General features: G+C 40.6%; 2 protein-coding genes across 2 annotated transcripts in view; one reads left to right on the top strand and one right to left on the bottom strand.

Annotated features, from left to right (window-relative positions):
* The window catches only part of MALT1-AS1 (MALT1 antisense RNA 1), a 1,372-nt gene extending 511 nt beyond the window's left edge, over positions 1 to 861 (top strand). The window contains 2 exon segments of the mRNA XM_019640609.1: positions 606 to 653; positions 655 to 861. Of these exon segments, the coding sequence (XP_019496154.1) occupies positions 606 to 653; positions 655 to 861 (255 nt within the window).
* The window catches only part of MALT1 (MALT1 paracaspase), a 92,161-nt gene that overhangs the window by 61,311 nt on the left and 10,178 nt on the right, over positions 1 to 20,672 (bottom strand). The window lies entirely within an intron of this gene.

Genomic DNA, 20,672 nt, shown 5'->3' with positions numbered 1-20,672 from the left:
AGGCGGGGCCTCGGGGCGGGGCGGGGCCTCGGGGCGGGGCCTCGGGCGGGGCGGGGCCGCCCACCGCGCGCGTGCGCGCAACCCGCGCACCTCCCTCGCCGTCTCCGCCGCCTCCGCGTTAGTTGAGGCGCGCGCTTCAAACCTGGGGTGGTGGAGTCTTGGCCGAGCAGGAAGGGTTGGGTGGTTGCCGCTGTAGGAGGAAGCGGTGGAGGAACTACGCCGGGGCGACTCCACTACGGGCGAGGAAGCCTGTGGCGTCGGGGCTTCCCGAGACCGTGGGAGGAGGCTTGCTTCACGCCAGAGACGGGAGCACGCGGCTCTCTAGTTCCTGGCCGCTTGCTCCCGGGGCCGCGCTCCGCTGACTCAGTGACTTGCGTGTGCAGGATGACGCCACCAGCACCCGCAATGGGCAACCTCAGCGGAGGCTTCCTTGTTTTAGGGGTTGATGTGTGTGCATTGCTAAAGGAAGTAGTGCTAGACATCCAGATACTTAATGGAAATTGCCCGAAATTTGTGCCTACACTTTTTTTTTTAATTTTTTTTTAACTAGGCTGTGGACTATTTAAATTCACTAATGCGATGTTGGAAATGATTGTTTTTAGCAGGAATCGCCTGGTTTCCTCCAAGTCAGACTGCCACCCACAATCTTCATAAATCAAAGCAGGCAAGCTTATAGAGAACGCCCTCCCCTGGAAGGGTCAAGAATAGATGAAATAAATGCAGACTGCACTTAAGCTCGTTTTCCCAATTTTAGCAATATTCAAGGTCGTTTTCCCATTGGAAACTATAGGGTCGTTTGGGACAAAAGCAAGCAACTTACAAAGTGTGACCAGCCACAAGGCTTCCTGGCCCAGCTTCTAGTGCATTAGCTTTGTCATCCCACAGGACAACAGCAGGATTTTTTTTGTAGCAATAATTTGGACACCCCAATTCTCACTGCCTGTCGGGGAGGTAGTCGCTCCATACAGTCTCCACCACATTCTAGCACAAGCAATTGGTATACTTTTCCATCCAGTGTAAATTTGGAGTTCAGAGTGCAGCATAATGGCTAACTGCACAGTCTTTGAATCCACAAAAATCTGCTCGATTCTAGTTTCATGACCTTGAATAAGATACTTAATTCTCTGTCTCATCTGTTAAAATGGCACTGACAATATAGTATATATAGAGTTGTTACCTGGATTAAAGGAGTTGATGTATGTAAAGCATTTATTCTGCTTGGCTCATACATAGTGAATAATAACTGATACCTATTATCTTTGCAAATGCAAAAGCTTGTTTCATACTCAGTTTGCCTTGGTAAACCTTTCCCAGTCACTTCTAGTGCCTTTCTGTTTTGTCCTCAATCATTGAACATGTATTTTGAGAGTCTATTAACTACATGTACCAATTATGGAAATTAAGTCTTCTAGTCTTTATTGGTCTAGTTGTTTTTTTCTTTTTTAAAAGATTTTATTGGCAGATTTTATATATATATATATATATATATATATATATATATATATATATATATTCTTGCTACCAAGAATGTGACCTTTAGAGTTAGCCCAGAATTTGAATCTTGATGCTGCCACTTATTAGTGGTGTGACTTTAGGCAAGTTACATAGGTAACCTCTCAGCTTCAATTTCCACATCTGTAGAAAGCGGAAGATAATAGTACCTGCTTCAAAGGATTGCAGTGAGAAATAAATGGGAGATTAGATATATAATATACAATTTATATGTTATATATATATATATATATAATCTATATATAACAGTAATTTAGTTTCCTTTTCCATATATGAACCATTACTTGTATATAAATATGGGCGAAAAACAGAGTGGAGATTTGGCTCTTAAGTGCCCCTTAAAAGTTCATGCATGTCTATAGATAATACACTTGGGAGTTCTTCCTCATTAGTTAAAAGTGACATAGATCTTTGTGAATCCAGACAATTGGGAGGAAGCTTGTGGTTTCATTCTATGGAAATCCATTGATGTAATCTTCAAAACACTCACAAATCTGGAAACTGACTCATAGATTTTTTTTTCCTTTACCCAATTTCTCTACAGATTGTCCTCTCACTAAAAATGCCAGAACGACATATGATTTCATATGTGGATAGGTTTTCAATGGCCCGGTGCAAGAGAAAACCTGCAGGCCTTGGGGTCTGTATGCAGCAGAGGAAAAGGAAACAGGAGTCTTGTGACTTAAATGGCATCACTTGTCTCCTACCATTATTCCATGCCCAGCACCCTTCATGGCCTCTGTCAACCTGTGTGCTGAGACCCTTCAGTCCACTCTCAGACATGGGATCTCCACATCCCTTACAGACCCTCTTGGTGGCAACTCCCAAAGGATTAGGGGGATTTGCCCATTTTGATTTCAGCTTTGGAATAGTACCTAAGCGTCACGCCAGTGTTTCACATCCTTTCTTCACAATGAATCATCCACGGCAAGAACTTACTTACTGTTTAAATCCATTGATTCACTCATTCATTTAATCATTAACAAATATTTATTGGATGTCCACCTTGTGCCAGGCTCTATGCGAAACACTGTTATAGGTTGGTTTTTAATTTTTTGTTTTTATTAAGGCTTTCTTATTTTTTTTTAGAGCAGTTTTAGGTTCACAGCAAAATTACAGGGATGGTACAGAGATTTCTCATATACCTTTTGCTCTTATAGCCTCTCCTATTATCAGCGCCTCCCACCAGATGGTACATTTATTACAACGAATGAACCTACACTGATATATCTTAGTCACCCAAAGTCCATAGTTCACATTAGGGTTCACTTGTGGTGGTGTACGTTCTCTGGGTTTAGACAAATATGTGTTGAATGGCATGTATCCATCATTATAGTATCATACATAGTATCTTCACAGCCCTAAAAATTCTCTGTGCCCCATCTGTTCATCCCTCCTCCTTCCCAACCCTTTGCAACCACGGGTCTTTTCACTGTCTCTATATTTTTTGTATTTTTCAGAATGTCATGTAGTTGGAATCATACGGCCTTTTCTGATTGGCTTCTTTCACTTAGTAATAAGCATTTAAGGCTATTCCATGTCTTTTCATGGCTCGACAGCTCATTTCTTTTTAGCACTGAATAACATCCCGCTGTCTGTATGGACCACAGTTTATATATCCTTTCACCTGCTGAAGGACATCTTGGTTGCTTACGAGTTTTGACAACTGTGAGTAAAGGTGCTATAAACATCCATGTGCAGGTTTTTGTGTGGGTGTTAATTTTTCAACTCTTTTAGGTAAATACTAAGGTGTGAGATTGCTGGATTGCATGGTAAGAGTATATTTAGTTTTGTAAGAAACTGCCAAACTGTTTCCCAAAGTGGCTGCACCCTTTTGCATTCCCACCAGTAATGAGAATTCCTGTAGCATCTGGAGTTGATGGTGTTCTGGATTTTGGATAGGATAGTTTTTGTTTTTTTTTAAAGTAAGTTAAAATCATGACTCTCAACAAATGTACAATGAACACATGTCAAAGATTTTAGTTAACACATTCGTGAACAAGGGAACCAGAAAGGTGTTATGACCACTTCAAAGGAGAATCCAAATACAAGATAAATATGTAAGCCCAGGAGGATGCTGAAATGAATTAGCTTAATAAAAGCAAAACTGGCTTCTTCCACAGTGGAGGAAGGAAATCAATTGAACCTCCACCTGAAATAATTTACTTACTTATAATTATGAGTGATGTGCATTGCTATCAGTTTTCTACGACTTCTATCAGAGTTGCAAAATAGCCAAATCAAAGACAATGAAAATCGTAGACTAACCCAGATAGATGAGCTAGTTAAGATACCTATTACATTTCAGTCATTGTCAATTTTCCTTATAGTGCTTAGAGTACAAGGTAGACTAAACCCACTCTCTGCTTCTGGCAAGGAAAGGGATGGGTGAGTAATCTGTTGGCAGCAGGAAGGAAGTGTGAATATACCGAGGATAAAGTACCAGATGGAGCAGCAAGAGAAAAAAAATTCCTCACATACAAGGGAAATCTCCTGATGCTATCAGCAGACAGCTTAGCAATGCTTCATGAGATGGAAGACATTCACATGTGCAGCACACTCTCTTTCCTATTTAAGGAGACATCTGAGCACTAGTTTATGACAGGAAATACACTAGGTATCATGATAGATATGGCATCATGACAGGAAGAGTCTTGAATCAGATTTCATATATTATCTACAAAGCAAACCATTGAGAAACTCTGATACTTAAGTGATTAGTGCTAACAAATCATTGGGGACACATTTCAACAGAAGGGAGGAACCGCAGTTGAGGTGATAGTTCTCATGATCATGAGATACTTTGTTGGGGTTTTCAAAAGGGTACTAACTACATTAATTCACCCAATAGTCTTTTGACCTTGTGACAGTGACAACTGCATTGGGCTACAAGGCAATGGATGAAGAAATTAATTCAATAATATTTACCAACTACCAATCAGCGCTCTCTTAGGGTGTCAGAGGGATGCAGGCCACACCAGTATTCTTTACCTTTGGCTACACATAAGAATCACATGAGGTCGTGACAGTTCCTCAAAAAGTTACACATAGACATGCTCAGAAGGCCCCGAGAGAGCTTCTGGGGTATCTTTTTTAAGGACACTAATCACCTCCCAAAGTCTCCTTCTCTAAATACAACCCCATTGTGGGGGAATAGATTTCAACATATGAATTTTGGTAGGGACACACATATTCAGTCTGTAGCAAAGATGTTAGATAATAATAGCTAAATGGGGCCCTATTATGATGCTTGTACAGGAAATAATGATTCTACTCTCTGCCTATGAATTTCCCATGATACCATGAGTCATTAGGTATGTGGGCATTAGGATTGACCAGAAACAAGACCAAATTCCCCAAACAGTGTCATTACTGGGTCAACTACAGTAATCACTACCAAGATTGGCCTCACTGATTAAGATAAAAATCAGATGTTCTATAGGCCAAAGGTGATTTGTAGCCAGGAGGACCTAGGTTTGAGCATTAGCAAAGTAACCTTGAACCTATGAATCCTATAAGATGAAGATAAGTCATGTAGATCCTGACTAACTTACGGAATCATATTGTGAAGATCAAATAAGATCGCATATGGAAGTTTTTTGTAAATTGTTGTTAGTCTGGGAAGTTCACATAAGAGAACTGGTCCCTGGCCTGACAATAGTATTGGAAGATGTGGTCCATGTTAAGGAATGGGACACAGGGTGGTGAGATTACCAAAGCAGATGCTTTTCGGGGTTGGTCAAAGCTGGGTTGGAATTTTTACTTTAACACCTATTATATTATTGTGGCCCTTTATAGTAAGCTCACTTCACCCATTCATAAAAATGCAGTTTCATACCTACGTAAGAGGGATATTATGAGAATTAGTGGAGATATTTTTTAAAAGCATTAGCACTGTGCCTAACAGAGTAGGTTATTAACAAATAAGTTCTTTCCCCCCTTAAACCTGCATTACAATTGGCAACTGTTTTCAGTTCACACTTCTGCCCAGTCCACACAGTCAACACTTCTGCCTAGAAATTATATACTAAGGCTTTGGATCAATCCATTTTTAAAAATCCAAGAACATACCATAAAGAAGACAAATAAATTCTCTAATTTTCTACCTCAGAATTCAAAGAATGACATGAAGGGTGGATACCTGGCTTGGTTTCTAAAATGTTTGCTACTCTTGAGAAAGCGATGGTAGAAAACGGGAAGTGGGGAGTTTGGTGGTATTAGAAGGCCTGATAGGACAAGCTCCTTTAGATTCATCCCCTTCCGCTCATTCAACAAAGTTAATGGGGGAGGAAGAAACGAATGAGTTTTACTGAAGAATTGGGGAAAAGAGGAGAGGGATAATTTTTATGTTTTTCTCAAAAATGATGTCTCATGGATTTCTACAGAATAACAGGGAAGCAGCCACCTGTGCGTGCTGATATTGCTCCTATCTGATCTTTACCTCAGGATGAAGAAAAAAAAAAAGTTACACATAGAATTGCTATACGATCTAGCAATCTCCCTTCTGGGTATATAACCAAAAGATTTGAAAGCAGAGATTCAAACAGATCCTTGTACGCCAATGTTTGTAGCAGCATTATTCATAATAGCTAAAAGTGGAAACAGTCCAAATGTCCATTAACAGATGAGTAGATAAGCAAAAGGTGGTGTGTAAATATACAGTGGAATATCATTCAGCCTTAAGAAGGAAGGAAGTTCTGACAAGTGCTACAACATGGATAAACCTAGAAACCATTATGCTGAGTGAAATAAGCCTGTCACAAAAGGACAAATGCTGTATGATTCCACTTATATGAGTTACCTAAAAAAAGGCAAATTCATAGAGACAGAACGTAGAATAGAGGCTACCAGGGGCTGGGAGAAGAGAGAAATGGGGAGTTAGTGTTTAATGGATGTAGAGTTTCTGTTTGGGATGATGAGAAAGTTCTGGAAATGAATAGTGGCAATGGTTGTGCAACATTGTGAATGTACTTAATGTCACTGAATTATATACTTAAAAAAATTAAAATGGTAAATTTTATGCTGTATACAGTTTACCGCATACACACACAAAAGAATTACTCGAGGAACCTTAAAAACATACTGATAGCTGGGCCAGAATCCCTAGAGACTCTGGTTTTAATTGCTCTGGGGTGGGGCGCAGGCAACAGTTTTAAAAGTCTTTCAAGTGATTCTAACGTGCAGCCAGGCTTAAGAAGGGACACTTAATCTCCAGGGCAGTGGCGCTCAGCCTGGTCTGTACATTAGAATCATGTGGGGAGTTTTAAAATACACTGATGTCTGGATCTCACACTCAAGATTTTTATTTAATTGTCTTGGGGATGCTGCCTGGTTACTGGGATGTTTTTTCTTCATTCCCCATCTGATTCAAATATGTAGTCTAGGTGAGAACCATTACTCTAGGGCAGCGGTTCTCAACCTTCCTAATGCCGCGACCCCTTAATACAGTTCCTCATGTTGTGGTGACCCCCAACCATCAAATTATTTTCGTTGCTACTCTATAACTGTAATTTTGCCACTGTTATGAATCGTAATGTAAATATCTTTTTGTTTTCCGATGGCCTTAGGCGACCCCTGTGAAAAGGTCATTCGACCCTCAAAGGGGTCACGACCCACAGGTTGAGAACCGCTGCTCTAGGGAGCGCTTAGGATCTCTGCCTTTCATTCCACCTTTGGAGAAGAAGCACTTCTGTTTGTCAGCGATGAAATCAAGGGCATAGCGGGAAAGGAGCTTCTGAGGGGAGTCAAAGGGCCAGATTCTCTAGGGCTACTTGATTCTTTCCCCTTTCCCTTCACAGAGTAAGAATGCTAAAAGTGGGAGAAGCGAAGACCAGTAGAGGGCCCAGGTGAAGGGGGTGATCCACCTATTAGTCTCACTCTTAAGGGAGAAAGCCTCTTTCTTCTTCTTCTAGGCGTCCAGCTTCTACCAGCTTCTAACAAGGGCGCTGCTCGCCACCCTGTCCCCAATCCCTACTTGAATTCCTCTCCCTCCCCAGGATGGGCTCCGAGCTGACCTGTTCAGCCAGGATTCCAAAGAGCCAGGGTGTTAAGAGCATCTGAATCAAGAGACCATAGAGCTGGTGCATGAAAAGTGAGCCAATTTACCTTAGGATTGTCAAGATGGTGGACATACACCAGCCCCTGTTTGATCCTGACTTACCTTCAGCCAATCTTTTGTCACTTCTATTTTCCTTGACATTCGTATTTCTGTTCTTCTGTGTAAGTGCTGGCATAGTCTGCTTATTAGGTCTGGTTGCATCCTGCTGTCTCGTTTGGGAACACCCTACTCCAGACCTAGGAACTTGGGACCAAGGCCAACTAGATCAGGGGTGGGGTGGGAATTTAGACATGCAGCTGAAAGGCAACGTGGGATCAGGGTGGCCCCTAAAAGACAGGAAGTATGGAGAGAGCAGCTGATGAGGCCAGCTCTGCTCTAGGCCTTGAGATAAAGTAGTGGTTCCCACTAGTCTATGCCATCCCATCAAGGTAGAATTGTACCAAAAGGATTTTGGCTGGTGACTTACCCGTTGGTAAAGAGAGTGCCTTTGTCTGCACTGTGCCCTGCATGACATGTCCCTCTTCCATACACACATCCTTTGGGAATCAAGCTGATATTGACAAGGGGAGTCAGGATTTCCTATGATCTTGCTGAGGAGATAGATTACACAAACATGAAAAAAGTGACAAAGCAAGATTTTAGACCTCAGGATTTCTGTATTGTTGGGGTATGGAGTTGAGTAGTTTTCCAGGGACTTCTATCAAAAGGCCTAGAGATGGGTCAGGAACAAAGAGAAATAACCTTCTAGGATTAGGAATGGTGGACTCAGAGTGAAAGGAATCCGACCAATGAAGGCATGATTATTCGGGTAATAAGGTATAATTTAATATTTTAAAAAACATGTGACAACCATGACCATTCCCAGTAAATGATGACATTAACTTTTGCAGGTGAGCATGCTCAGGTGCAAAGTTGGTCTAATACATTAGTAGTGGCTCTACCCATGCCCCCAAGGGTGACCTATTCTCAGTTTCCAGGGGTTTCTGATGGAGGGACCTTCGCAAACTCTTCACAAGGTGCTATGTGTCAAGAATTGATTCCAAGGTCCTGATCCCTTGGGCTGTCCATTCAGGGCCTGGGAATTCCTTGGCATGGTACCCGGAGGCCACAATTGGTGGGTTGGATGGGAGTGTAGACTAGATGGTTTCTAAGTCCCCTTCAATCCTTAGATTCTGTGTGGAAGGGCATTAGGCCCCAGAGGGGGAGAGCACGCGATCAGGCAGCCATGAAGGATGTCTGCTGCTCCAGGACTGTGGAGTAGTTTGAGTTCAACAAATTAACATGTAAATAAGATTTATTTGTGTGGGCAGAGGAGCAATATTTAAATGACTGACAGTTCAAATAGTAATGTAGTAGTTATATATAAAATTAGATACTGAGAATAAATAGTTATTTCAGGAGGATGGACACAGTATTCAATTAAAATGCAAGTAAGATGTATATTTTTGGGGAAAAGGGAAGATAAAAGTACATGTCTAATTTATCCAACAGTTTAAATTGTCCTTAAGGTCTTTGAACACATTACTTATATACTAATCCTTATATGCTACTTATTAATTAAATTTGTAAAGCAACTCAAAGGAAAACTTTCCTTTGAAACATTTTTGTTTCAAAAATGTCAAAATTGTGAGTAAAAGGATGTTTATTTAAAATATTCTATAATTTAAGCTTTTCCCTAAGTGACCTCAATGAGTTTTATTTAATGAGATTTTGCTGTAGATAGATCAGAGTTCTGATGCTATTGGAAATTTTTATGGTATCTTAATAAAGTAAGCAATCAATAATTATTTAATAGTAATGAGAATAGCTTGACACGAGTACACATGTAGTCACCCGTTGAACACTGTAACCACGGAATGTCAGCTCTAAAGAGATCCTTAGCCAGCCTTGCCGAACACCTTCAACGTCAGATGAAAGCTCTGTGGCCCAGAGAGGTTTTCTGTCTGTTCCTGACCCTCTGCCATAGTTCTCAAAGTGTGATCCCTGGACCAATAGCATCAGCTTTTTTTAAAGAAATGCAGATTCTCAGCCCAACCCCAAACCCTGGGAATCAGAAGCTCTGGGGATGGTCCCAATAATAACGGTGTAACCAGCCCTCCAGGTGATTCTGATCTCTGTTAATGTTTGAGAAAGGCTCCCCCACACTTCAGCTTTAAAATATCTTGGGGCAATAACTTCCCTTAGGTCTCTCTCAGCCACGGAGAGAATTACTTCCTGTTTTATGTCTAAATTTATCTCCCTAAAGCTTTGAAGGGCGAGGCACACAGTCTTCTCAGCTAGAGTCACTCATCTTACCTTCCTTCATTGGTAACGCTGCCGGGTGGGTCTCAACAGAAGGGGAACCAACCCACGTGGGGAGATGAAGACAGAGCTGGCCGTGGGCAGAGTGGGGAAATAAGGTCGGATCTTTCTCCACTTCCCACTACCATTATTTGATAATCTGACAGTCCAAGGTTTACTCTCAAGAGGAGCATGGCATCGTTTAGTTTGTGGTCTAGGTTTTTAAGATACATGCCACAGGGTCAAGGGTATACAGAGTGGGGAGAAAGCCCTAGCAGCTATGGAGCAGAGACTACAGGAGTCTTGAATACTGGCCAATATTGTTCCTGAAATTGAAGAGAGCAAGATGGAATAGAGAAGTGTCCAGCCCTCTGGGAACTGAGCACTGACAAGCTACAAAAAGGCTGTGACTCTTGGCAGGGTTCTACTGCCTCCCAGCCCTCCCGCCAACCCAATGTTAGTGGAGAAAGTCAGGGATGCAGGATGCCCTAGAGGTGAGGATTTAGAATGCCAAGGAGCTTTGCAGAGGGCCTGACTGTTTCTGAGGAATTCAGAGTGGTATTGGGAAGGGCTGTGCAGGGGATATGTACTGTTCTATCTGCCTAGAATAGCACCCTCTTCTCAGAAATACTGCTTCTCAATGTGTGGTTCAGTGGGAGCCCCCAGTTTCTTACAAATTTGCTTCTTTAACCCAGTGATTGGCTGGAGGGTAGGCGTGTTCCTCCAGGCCAATCCTGGAGGTTCCTGACCTTCAACCAGATGGAGAGGGTCTCAGGCGATCTCAGGGGGCAAAACTGTGAGGTATGAGTCAGAGCTGTTTGGTGGCCATGTCCTCACCGGCTTCGTGGAAGAAGCCAGTCTGTGGTGGGAGAAAGTAGGTGGCACACTGACAGAAGCAGAAACGAGAGATGGAGGCAGGGTTGGTGGCGTTCCAGTCCCTGGTTGTGGTCATCCTGAGGCCCAGCTCACATGCACCGTTCCTGCAGTTCAGTTGGCTGGGCCAACAAATTTCCTTTTCTGCTGTAAGGGAGGGGGAAAAAAAACTTTTCCTGCACCCTCTTAGGTTCAGTACCTGGGGCCTGAGACATACACTGACAAAAGACAGGTTAACAGGGGGAAAGGTTTATTTTCTACGCATGTGGGAACCATCAGAGGAAGTAGCTGTCTTCTTAAATGGTTAGAGTTTAAAGGAGTATATACCTAATTTAGTAGATGAAAGTGGGGGAAGGCTTCTTATGGGAAGGACAAATAGATTTCTTTAGGATATGCAAATGGGCTTTTAAGAGAACAGATGAGAGATAATAAAGTCTGTGATAATATTTGTCTATATAGGTATAAGTGGTCTTTCAGTCTTCTTCAGGGTCATTACCGTCCCCTGGAGAAGGGGTTGGGGTTATATTCGTGTTCTCCCTTCTGGGAGACCCACCCTAAAGAGGAATTTATGGCAGCCATATTTCCCAGAAGTTACTTTTTTTAATATTTTTTTAATTGGGTAACAGTGTGTTTTTTCCAGGACCCATCAGCTCCAAGTCAAGTTAGGTGCAGCTCACTGGCCCATGTGGAAATCGAACAGGCAACCTTGTTGTTCAGAGCATGTGTTCTAACCCACTGAGCCACTTGGCCGCCCCCACAAGTTACTGCTTTTACTTAGGTAAGGGAAGCTCCCAGAAGCCTTCCCTGCCACCCTTGCATCTGTTCAATCTCAAGTGTCTTCAACTTAAAATAATCATTTTGCCAAAGTGACATATTTTGGGGTGGCATATTCTTATTCTCTTCATTGCCTGAGCCAATTTGCCCCTCTAGGTACTGGGTCTAACTTCACAACATCTTTCTGTAGATGCTTTAACTAGCAAAACACCCAGTAGGTTTTTTTTTAATAATTATTTTCTTTTCCAAGTGGATAAATAATCAGTTAATATCATTTTTTAGACTTCATTTTTTTAGTGCAGTTTTAGATTTACAACAATATTGAAAGGAAGATGCATAGATTTCCCATATACCCCTTGTCCCCAACATATAGTTTCCCCCATTATCCACATCGCTCATCAGAATGATATATTTGTTACACTTGATGAACCTACATTGTCACATCATAATCACCAAAAGTCCATAGTTACCTTAAAATTCACTCTTGGTGTTGTACATCGTATGGGTTTAAGCAAATGTGTAATGGCATAGATCCATCATTACAATGTATTTTCACTGCCCTAAAAATCCTCTGTGTATCACCTATTTATCGCCCCACCTCATCCCTGGCAACCACTGATTTTTTTTTTTTTTTGGCATTGGGGGGAACAGTGTGGTTTTCCAGGACCCATCAGCTCCAAGTCAAGTAGTTGTTTCAATCTAGTTGTGGAGGGCGCAGCTCAGTGGCCCAGGAGGGGATTGAACCGGCAATCTTGGTGTTATGAGCATTGCGCTCTAACTAACTGAACTAACAGGCCGCCCCACCACTGATTTTTTTGTCTCCATAGTTTTGCCTTTTCCAGAATATTATATAGTTGCAATCATACAGTATGTAGCCTTTCAGATTGGCTCCTTTCATTTACATGCATTTAAGTTTCCTCCATGTCTTTTCATGGCTTGATAGCTCATTTCTTTTTAGCACTGAGTAATATTCTATCGTGTGGATGTATCCCAGTTTATTTATCCTACAAGGACATCTTGGTTGCTTCCAAGTTTTGGCAATTTTGAATAAAGCTGCTATGACATCCATGTGAAGGTTTTTGCATGGACATAAACTTTCAATTCCTTTGGGTACATGTCAAGGAGCAGATTGCAGAATCATATGGTAAGAGTATGTTTAGTTTTGTAAGAAACCGCCAAACTGTCTTCCAAAGTTGCTGCACCAGCTTCCTCACCAGCAGTGACTGGGAGTTTCTGTTGCTCCACAACCAGGCCAACATTTGGTGTCAGTGTTCTGGATTTGGGCCATTCTAATAGGTGTGTAGTGCTTCTTCTTCTTCTTCTTCTTCTTCTTCTTCTTCTTCTTCTTCTTCTTATTATTATTATTATTATTATTATTATTATTATTATTATTATTTTCTTATGCCATCTGCTTTGTAAATCCTGCAGTTAAGTATTCTTGTACCTCCATAGAATGTGGTGTCTATTTCAGGTGCCTCAGCTGAAAATTTCATTTTAACATCTTGTTACTTAAAATTGTTCCTTAAATTGTCATTTCCTCAGCTCATTGATGCCCACAAACTTGTCGATTTCAAAGCACATATATTCATCACATATAGCAATGACTTGGAAGGGCTATTACCTCCCTCCCTTGAGAAGCAGTTCCCTTTATTCTTACCCCTCATTTACTCTCATTAAGCCACCACCTGAGCCTTTGCATGCTCTTCAATCTCATGATGACTATGTGTTTAGAAAAATTCACTTTTGTGTAGAATTTTGCCCAAGAATTTTATCACTATATTTAAATCCACTTATTTGCACAATAATAATCAATTATGTTTTCCTTTTTCTGGATACCATGTTGCTGTTCACTCTGGAAGGTTTGTTCATTTAGCTGTTCCTACATTGTATGACAGATTCCACTAAGGGTGTCCTCTGGAATGCACAAAAAAATTTTTTTGCATGGAAGTAGCATTGGCAACTTGAGCATCTCTAGCTTAGCAGTCATTTGTAACATGAGTTTGACCACCAGTAACTCCATTTCATCCCCAGCTGTCATCAGAGCTCTTTAAAGGATACTGCCTAGTTCTGGTGACTTATTAATAATATTCAGGTGATTTGCCAGGTGAGTTTTAAATAGCTTCTATTTAATCAAATGCTTTAGATCTATTTTTAAAAAAAAACATTTGGGAAGAAGAGTGTCCCTAAAATATGGCATAAAGAAAAACTAAAGCAAAGAAAACTTAAATGCCCCAATCATATCAAATGTGCACATCTGCACTGTGTTCATTGGTACAGGGTGAAATAATATGAACTCTAAGTTTTGACTGTAAACTTTTGGTTTCACCCTGGTATGTTTCCTCCCTTTGTGGTTAGCCACTTGGGAGGGGATTTCCGGAGATGCAGGTTATATAGTTTGTTTCCCAAAATATTTTGCATTGTTTTGGGTCAGAGAGTTTATTGCCTACTCTGTAATACCTAGGTCTTAGAATGCTAATACTGCTTATAGCCATCATCACACGATCATACTTTGTCTCAGTGCTGTGGGGCGGTTCCTCTACCATGACACATTCTAAGAAAAGAAAACTTAAAAAAAATACATCCTTTTTTAATTTGGTAAAATATACATGACATAAAATTTTCCATTTTAACCATTTTTAAGTGCACAATTCAGTGACGTTAAGTTCTCAATGTTGTGCAGCCATCGCTGCTATTTATTCCCAGAACTTTTTCATCACTACCAAACAGAAACTCATATCCATTAAATAGTAATTCCCCATTTCCTCCTTCCCGCAGCCCTGGTAACTGCTATTCTACTTTCTGTTTCTAGGAATTTGCTAATTGTAGGTACCTTATATAAGTGGGATCACAGAGTTTTTGTCCTTTTGCGACTGGCTTATTTCACTCAGCATAATGCTTTCTAGATTCATCCATATTGTAGCATGTGTCAGAATTTCCTTCTTTTTAAGGCTGAATAATATTCCATTGTATACGTATAGCATATTTGTTTATCTATTCATCTGATGATGGACATTTGGGCTGCTTCCTGTTTCTACCTTTTGGCTATTTTGAACAATGCTGCTGACCATTGGTATACAAAGATCTCTTTGAGTTCCCACTTTTAATTCTTTTGGGTATATACCTAGGAGTGGAATCTTATGGTAATTCTCTTCGAGGAAATTTTTGAGGAACTGAAGAAAGGAAAACTGAAGTATCATATTTTTTCTTCACTAACCACAAGTTGGCTCTCCAGGCCCCAAATGTGATGTGACAGAATGTCTCAGAATACACTAATGCCATTTAGAACAATGAGATTTGAGGTCAAGGGTTACATCCGCACAGCCTGTGAAGTGCTTTAGAAGGCGGTTTGGTCTTCCTAATACAGGGCATGGTGCAGGGAGGTAATTTACTTCAGGGAATCTCGTCTGAACCCATGATCTCTCATTACAGAAGAGCTCCAAGTCTTTTCCCTGGAGGACCCTGATTTCAGGGCAACTCCAACACTAATCCTGCATTCCTTGGATTCATCCAGATTGGAGCCATTACAGAACAGGACTAAATCTTAGAGTTGCTCCAGGAAAGACTAGAAAACCACCTACCTCTTTCTAAAATGAAACGTCACATTCATCACCAAGTCCTGTCCATTGTTATTTCTCCATACCACTTGATCCTCCTATTTTCTTTCCATCTCTACTGCTGCCATCCTTGTCCAAGTTACCCTCATCTCTCTTGTGAACTCATGAAACATTTTTCACTGGTCCTCCCTCATGCATGCTTATTCTTTACAAAAAGAATGATCTTTTTGAAATTCAGATCTGATCATGTCACCAACAGGAGTTTGGTGGAGAGGGACCAGACAACATGATTAGAAAGTTTATATGGAAAAGTAAACAGCTAACAACCAAGATGTTTTTGAAAACCAAGAGTAATGAGAAGAGACCAGCCCTATCAAAGTACATTTAAAAAGCCATAAGTACTAAAATGGTTTTTCATGAGCACGTGGGTAGGCAGATCAGTGGAAAAGAATACAGAACCATAAAAGAGACCCAAAATAGATGAGAATTTAAATGATAATGAAGGTGGCATTTTGAATCAGTGGGGAAATTTTGATTTTGAATAATTGGTTGTTGACACAAATGGGAAAAAAATTGTTTCCTTAACTCTTGCCACCACACCAAAACAAGATCCAAGTGTATTAAAGATTTAGATAATATTTAAAAAAATAAAACCATACAAATATAAGAAGAGAATTCAGGAGAATGTCTTTATATTTAGAGTAGGAAGGGCTTTCTGAAAATGAAAAAAATCTCAGAAGACTTAAAAGAAAATATTGGTAAATTTGTCTATATACAAATTAAGATTTTCCTCATGGCAAAATGTTATAAAGTAAAAATACAAGTGATAAACTGGTAAATATATTAAGGGCAAGGCTATTGTTTTTAAATATAAAGTACTCTTACAAGCCAATAAAAAAAAGGGACTAATTACCAACAGAAAGATGAGCAAAGATCCTATACAAGCAGTTCACAGACAAAAACCATTCAAATAGCTTTTGAATATATGAAGAGATACTTGACATCTGTTTAAATAACAACATACAATTAAATTATACTGACTCCACCTATTCAGCTGGCAAATAAAAAAATTCTATTGTGACAAACTTATGAGGCAGCTAGTAAGTGAAGGAACTTCATTTAAAAAAATGGCTTTTAATAATTAATCTACTTTGCATAAAAACCCTGTACGACAAACTATAAAAGATATTATTGATCAAGTTAGACATTCTTCAGAAATTATACAAAGAGAAGCGGGGAAGGAGAATGTCAAGGAAAGATGAGAGGGTGCCAGAGAAAAATGTAATTGATTTTACAATTTGCCTGTGGTTAGCCCCATCTTCAAAGAAGAAAATTCCATAAAGAACACAGGGAAATATGCTTTAATATGAAAAATGTGTTTAATTTGCAATGTGTGTTACAGTGGAAGGGTCAATGTCTTTAATAGATATATGTAAAGCTCTTCCAAATCAGTAGGAATAAGATATCAATAGAAACATGGAACAGTCTAAGAACAGCCAACTTGCAAAGGAACACATATAGCCAGAAAGCTAATGGAAATAATTAGTGTTTTTCATTAAGAATTTCAAAATTGTGTACTTGTAAAGAATGTAATATTGTATGTCAACTGTAATTGAAACATTTTTTAAATTATAAAAGAAAAAAAATTCAAAATTAAACAACAGATTCCCAAATTGCCAAATGTTAAAAATGTTAAAAGGAATAATGAAAACAATGTTAATAATAATAAAAGATATGAAAATGTCCACTGTGATTGAGGAGTAGGAAGCTGGCATCCATATATTGCTGGTACATGGGTGAATTGAGTTACATTTATACAATTTATACAATGAAATACCATTGCCCTAGGTCTAAATATTTATTTAAATGGAAACATTCCAAATGAAAAATTACAATACAGATTACAGAATATATAGCGAGAGCATCATCTCACTTTGGTTAATAAGTAATTATAAATAAGTTAAAATATAATTATAAATTATAATTGCACATATATTGGGTTGTTGGAAAAGTCATGATGTAGTTTTTTCTGTTTTTTGTTGCAAAAATGCGTCATGATTTTTCCAACAACTCAATATTTATCATTATATGTAAAATTGGTAGGAATGTACACCAAGCTGGCAATTGGGAAGATCGAAAGATGTTGAGGTTGGGATGTGGGTGATTTTTCCCCCCCTTTTTTCTTTTCATTTATCTATAGTTTCTAATTTTTCTGTAGTAAAACCTGGGTTACTTGTGGAAATAAACAAGAGCACGTTTTAAGATAAAAGAACTTATTGTGGTTAAGAGGATGAACTCTGGAGTCAGACAAGCCCAGGTGACAGGTGACCTTACATACATTCCTTAAACTTCTTAATCTTGGTTTCCTCATCTGTAAAATGGTGATAATAATAGTGCCTACATCAGTGGGTTTTTTGTGAAGATTAAATAACTGATGTAACCTACCCTGTGTACTTAACAATCAATCAACCAATCAATCAATCAACCAATCAAGTAATTACAGTGTTCCTAGCCCTATATTACAGGGCAGTACAAGGTATGTGGGGAAGTACAAAGGAAAAAAATCTGATACTACACTGTACTGGCAAGCATGTTTTAAATCTGGTATCTTATATATTGTTAGGAAGAATGTTAATTAGTATAACTCTTTGAAGGACAATTTAATAATATCTATCAAAATGAAAAATGTACTTACTGTTTGACCTAGCAATTTCTAGGAATTTACTTGGAAAATACGAAAGACTTACCTACAAGGATATCACGAGAGCATTCTAGAAGCAGTTATTAATTCTGGCAGGAGAGGGACACAAAAGGCTTTCAGAGAAAACTCACCACCAGAAGAGTTAAACATCTGATACTTTCTTAGCTAAGATAAAAGAAATCCCCCACCATTATCCAATGTCTGATATGGCATTATGTCTATTGTACATTTCTATGGATGGTTAAAAACATCTAACTAGGAGTGGCCAGTTAGCTCAGGTGGTTAGAGTACAGGCTCATAACACCAAGGCTGCCAGTTTGATGCCCACATGGGCCACGGAGCTGCACCCTCCACAACTAGATTGAAATAACTACTTGACTTGGAGTTGATGGGTCCTGGAAAAACATACTGTTCCCCAATAAAATTAAAAAAAAAGAAAAAGGTCTAACCAGCCAAAAACTACTGCTTGCTAACATTGGAGATATCCTCGAGATTTCTTCTGGTACCAATATTAATTTTTACAGGAATCCCCCTTCTAAAAATACCTGTATTTCCTTTTCCATGAGTAATTTGCCCATAATCCACACTTAAACTTTTTTTTTTTTTTATCTGAGCCATCCTGCCACCTGTTGGCAGCTCAGTGGCAGCTCAGCTGGGGCCGGGAATTGAACGGGCAACCCTGTTGCTCAGAGCTCGCACTTTTTTTTTTTTTTTAAAGATTTAATTGGGGAATTGGGGGAAGGGGAACAGACAAGTTGCTGTCCTTTTGTTCTTCAGTTTAGTTGTGGAGGATGTTGCTTCACTTGCCCAAGTTGGCACCATCATTGCACTCTTCCCGGGCGAGGCAGATCAGTCGCTGGCTTCTGGACGGCCGCTCACAGTGGCTGCTGGCTACACACGGCAGCCCATGGCAACCACTGCCACGGAGGCTGCAGCCCACACCGTCGCTGGTGACTCATGGCAGCCCAGCTCCAGGTTGAGCTGTTGTTCAGCATCTTAGCTGTGGAGGGCAGTGTCACTGGCCCCCATGTAGGATCTGAACCAGGGCCCTCTGGCGTCCCAAGCCAGCTCTTAACTAACTGAGCCACTCGGCTGGCCCCGCACTTACACTTTTCTAAAACAAAGCATATATCACATCTGCTCCTGAGAAAGGCTCCATAATTTTCAGGGCCCACTGCAAAATGAAAACGCAGGGCCCCTTGTTTAGAAATGAATAATTTCATGATGGCAACTGCAGAACATTAGACTAAGCATGGGGCGCTTCTAAGTGAGTGGCCTTCTGAGGCCTCACAGGTTGTAGGCCTGGTTGAGGCCATCCCTGCCAGCTCCCCTCTAGCTAAATTCCAGCTATACCAAACTACTTTTGCAGTTCCTTGAAACAAGCCAAGCTCTTTCGCTCATCACTTTGCAGAAGCTGTTACTTTTGCAGACCCTGCATCCTCCTCCCCAAAGCTCCTATTCATCCTTCAAAACCCCTCTCGGATGTCACAGCTAGAAAGCATCCTTTACCTTACTCCCCCCCTTTCCTCTGAGAGCTCCTCTTCTATACTCCCTTGGCTACCTGTGCATACCCGTGTGAAGGCAGAGGTTTTGTCTTCTGCCAGTCTGTGTCCGCTTCCCTACCATGGTGCCAATTACTAACAATGACTGCACATCCTATATAGCAAGTACTGTGTTAGGAGCATCCCATAAACAACTCACTTACCCTCACATCAACCCAAGGGAGGAGCTGTAATTATTTTCATTTACCAAAGGAGATTCAGGGAGATAAAAGGTGTCCAGGGTCACACATCTAGGGGGGAAATGTGCTACTTTGTTATAGTACTTCAGCTTTACTGTTTGGGGAAAAATTCAAATGGGGAAATCCATAGTGCTTCTATGATTTGAGACATTTTATTTGCAGTGAAAGGGGCTGCCCAAAAAGTGGGTCATCAGATATTGTGGCACAATATTTCATGAGCAGTACAAATGATTCTCTCATCATCAGGAATTAATTGAATTCAATGGTGTGGTTTTTAGAATGTAGCAACATTATTTTCCACCGCCCACCCCTACCAGGTCTTTGAATATGTCTGCGTCTTTGCTTGTCTGAATCTATAGTATGGGTAAAATGAGGAAGTTGAATTGGGTAATCGTGAACGGCCCTTGCAGTTGTTTTTCCAGAAAAGAGGGATCCTCTACTTCCTTTAGACTGGAAATGGAAATGAAGTGGAAAAAAAAAATCTAAGCTGCATCTTGGATAAGTCTAGACAGAGGTATCCATATAAGGCATATCCACAGAAGGACTGGTTGTTGGTGTGGTGTTATGCCATCCTGGGCAGGAATCACAAAGAAATGAAGAGATAGGCCTCAAGCCCCGCGGGACTTGACAAGTGTGGTTGAGAAACATGTAGAGACCAGGCAGTCAGAGGCAGCAACGAAATGTAGTTGGTTCCGGCCACCTTATCCTCCTCCTCCCCTTGGCCAGAGCGGATTTTCAGGGAGGAGGTGAACACAACCTTGCACAGTCTTCCCGACCAGTCTTCTCTGAAAAACTCCTACCACCACCACTGATGTAAATAATTCAGGGGTGGCTGGTTAGCTCAGTTCGTTAGCACGCAGGCTCATAACACCAAGGTTGCCGGTTCGATCCCCACATGGACCAGTGAGCTGCGCCCTCCACAACTAGATTGAAACAACCACTTGACTTGGAGCTGATGGGTCCTGGAAAAAACACACTGTTCCCCCCCCAAAAAAATCACAAAGAATTCAGGGAACTCAAAGTGCCAAAAGAAATGAGTGATACATGTGTTCAGAGAAGGGGGGTGCAGGAATGCTTGATTAGGAACTGCCAGGAGGAGGGTGCCCCTTAAGTTGAGCCACGAAGAGGGTGGAAGGACAAGTGTTAGTGAAGATCCAACAGGTGAGGTCAATAGAGGGG

This window comes from Hipposideros armiger, unplaced genomic scaffold (genome assembly GCF_001890085.2).
Source record: "Hipposideros armiger isolate ML-2016 unplaced genomic scaffold, ASM189008v1 scaffold_52, whole genome shotgun sequence".
In the NCBI taxonomy this organism is placed as follows: Eukaryota; Metazoa; Chordata; class Mammalia; order Chiroptera; family Hipposideridae; genus Hipposideros; species Hipposideros armiger.
This window is presented reverse-complemented; position numbering and strand designations above follow the sequence as displayed.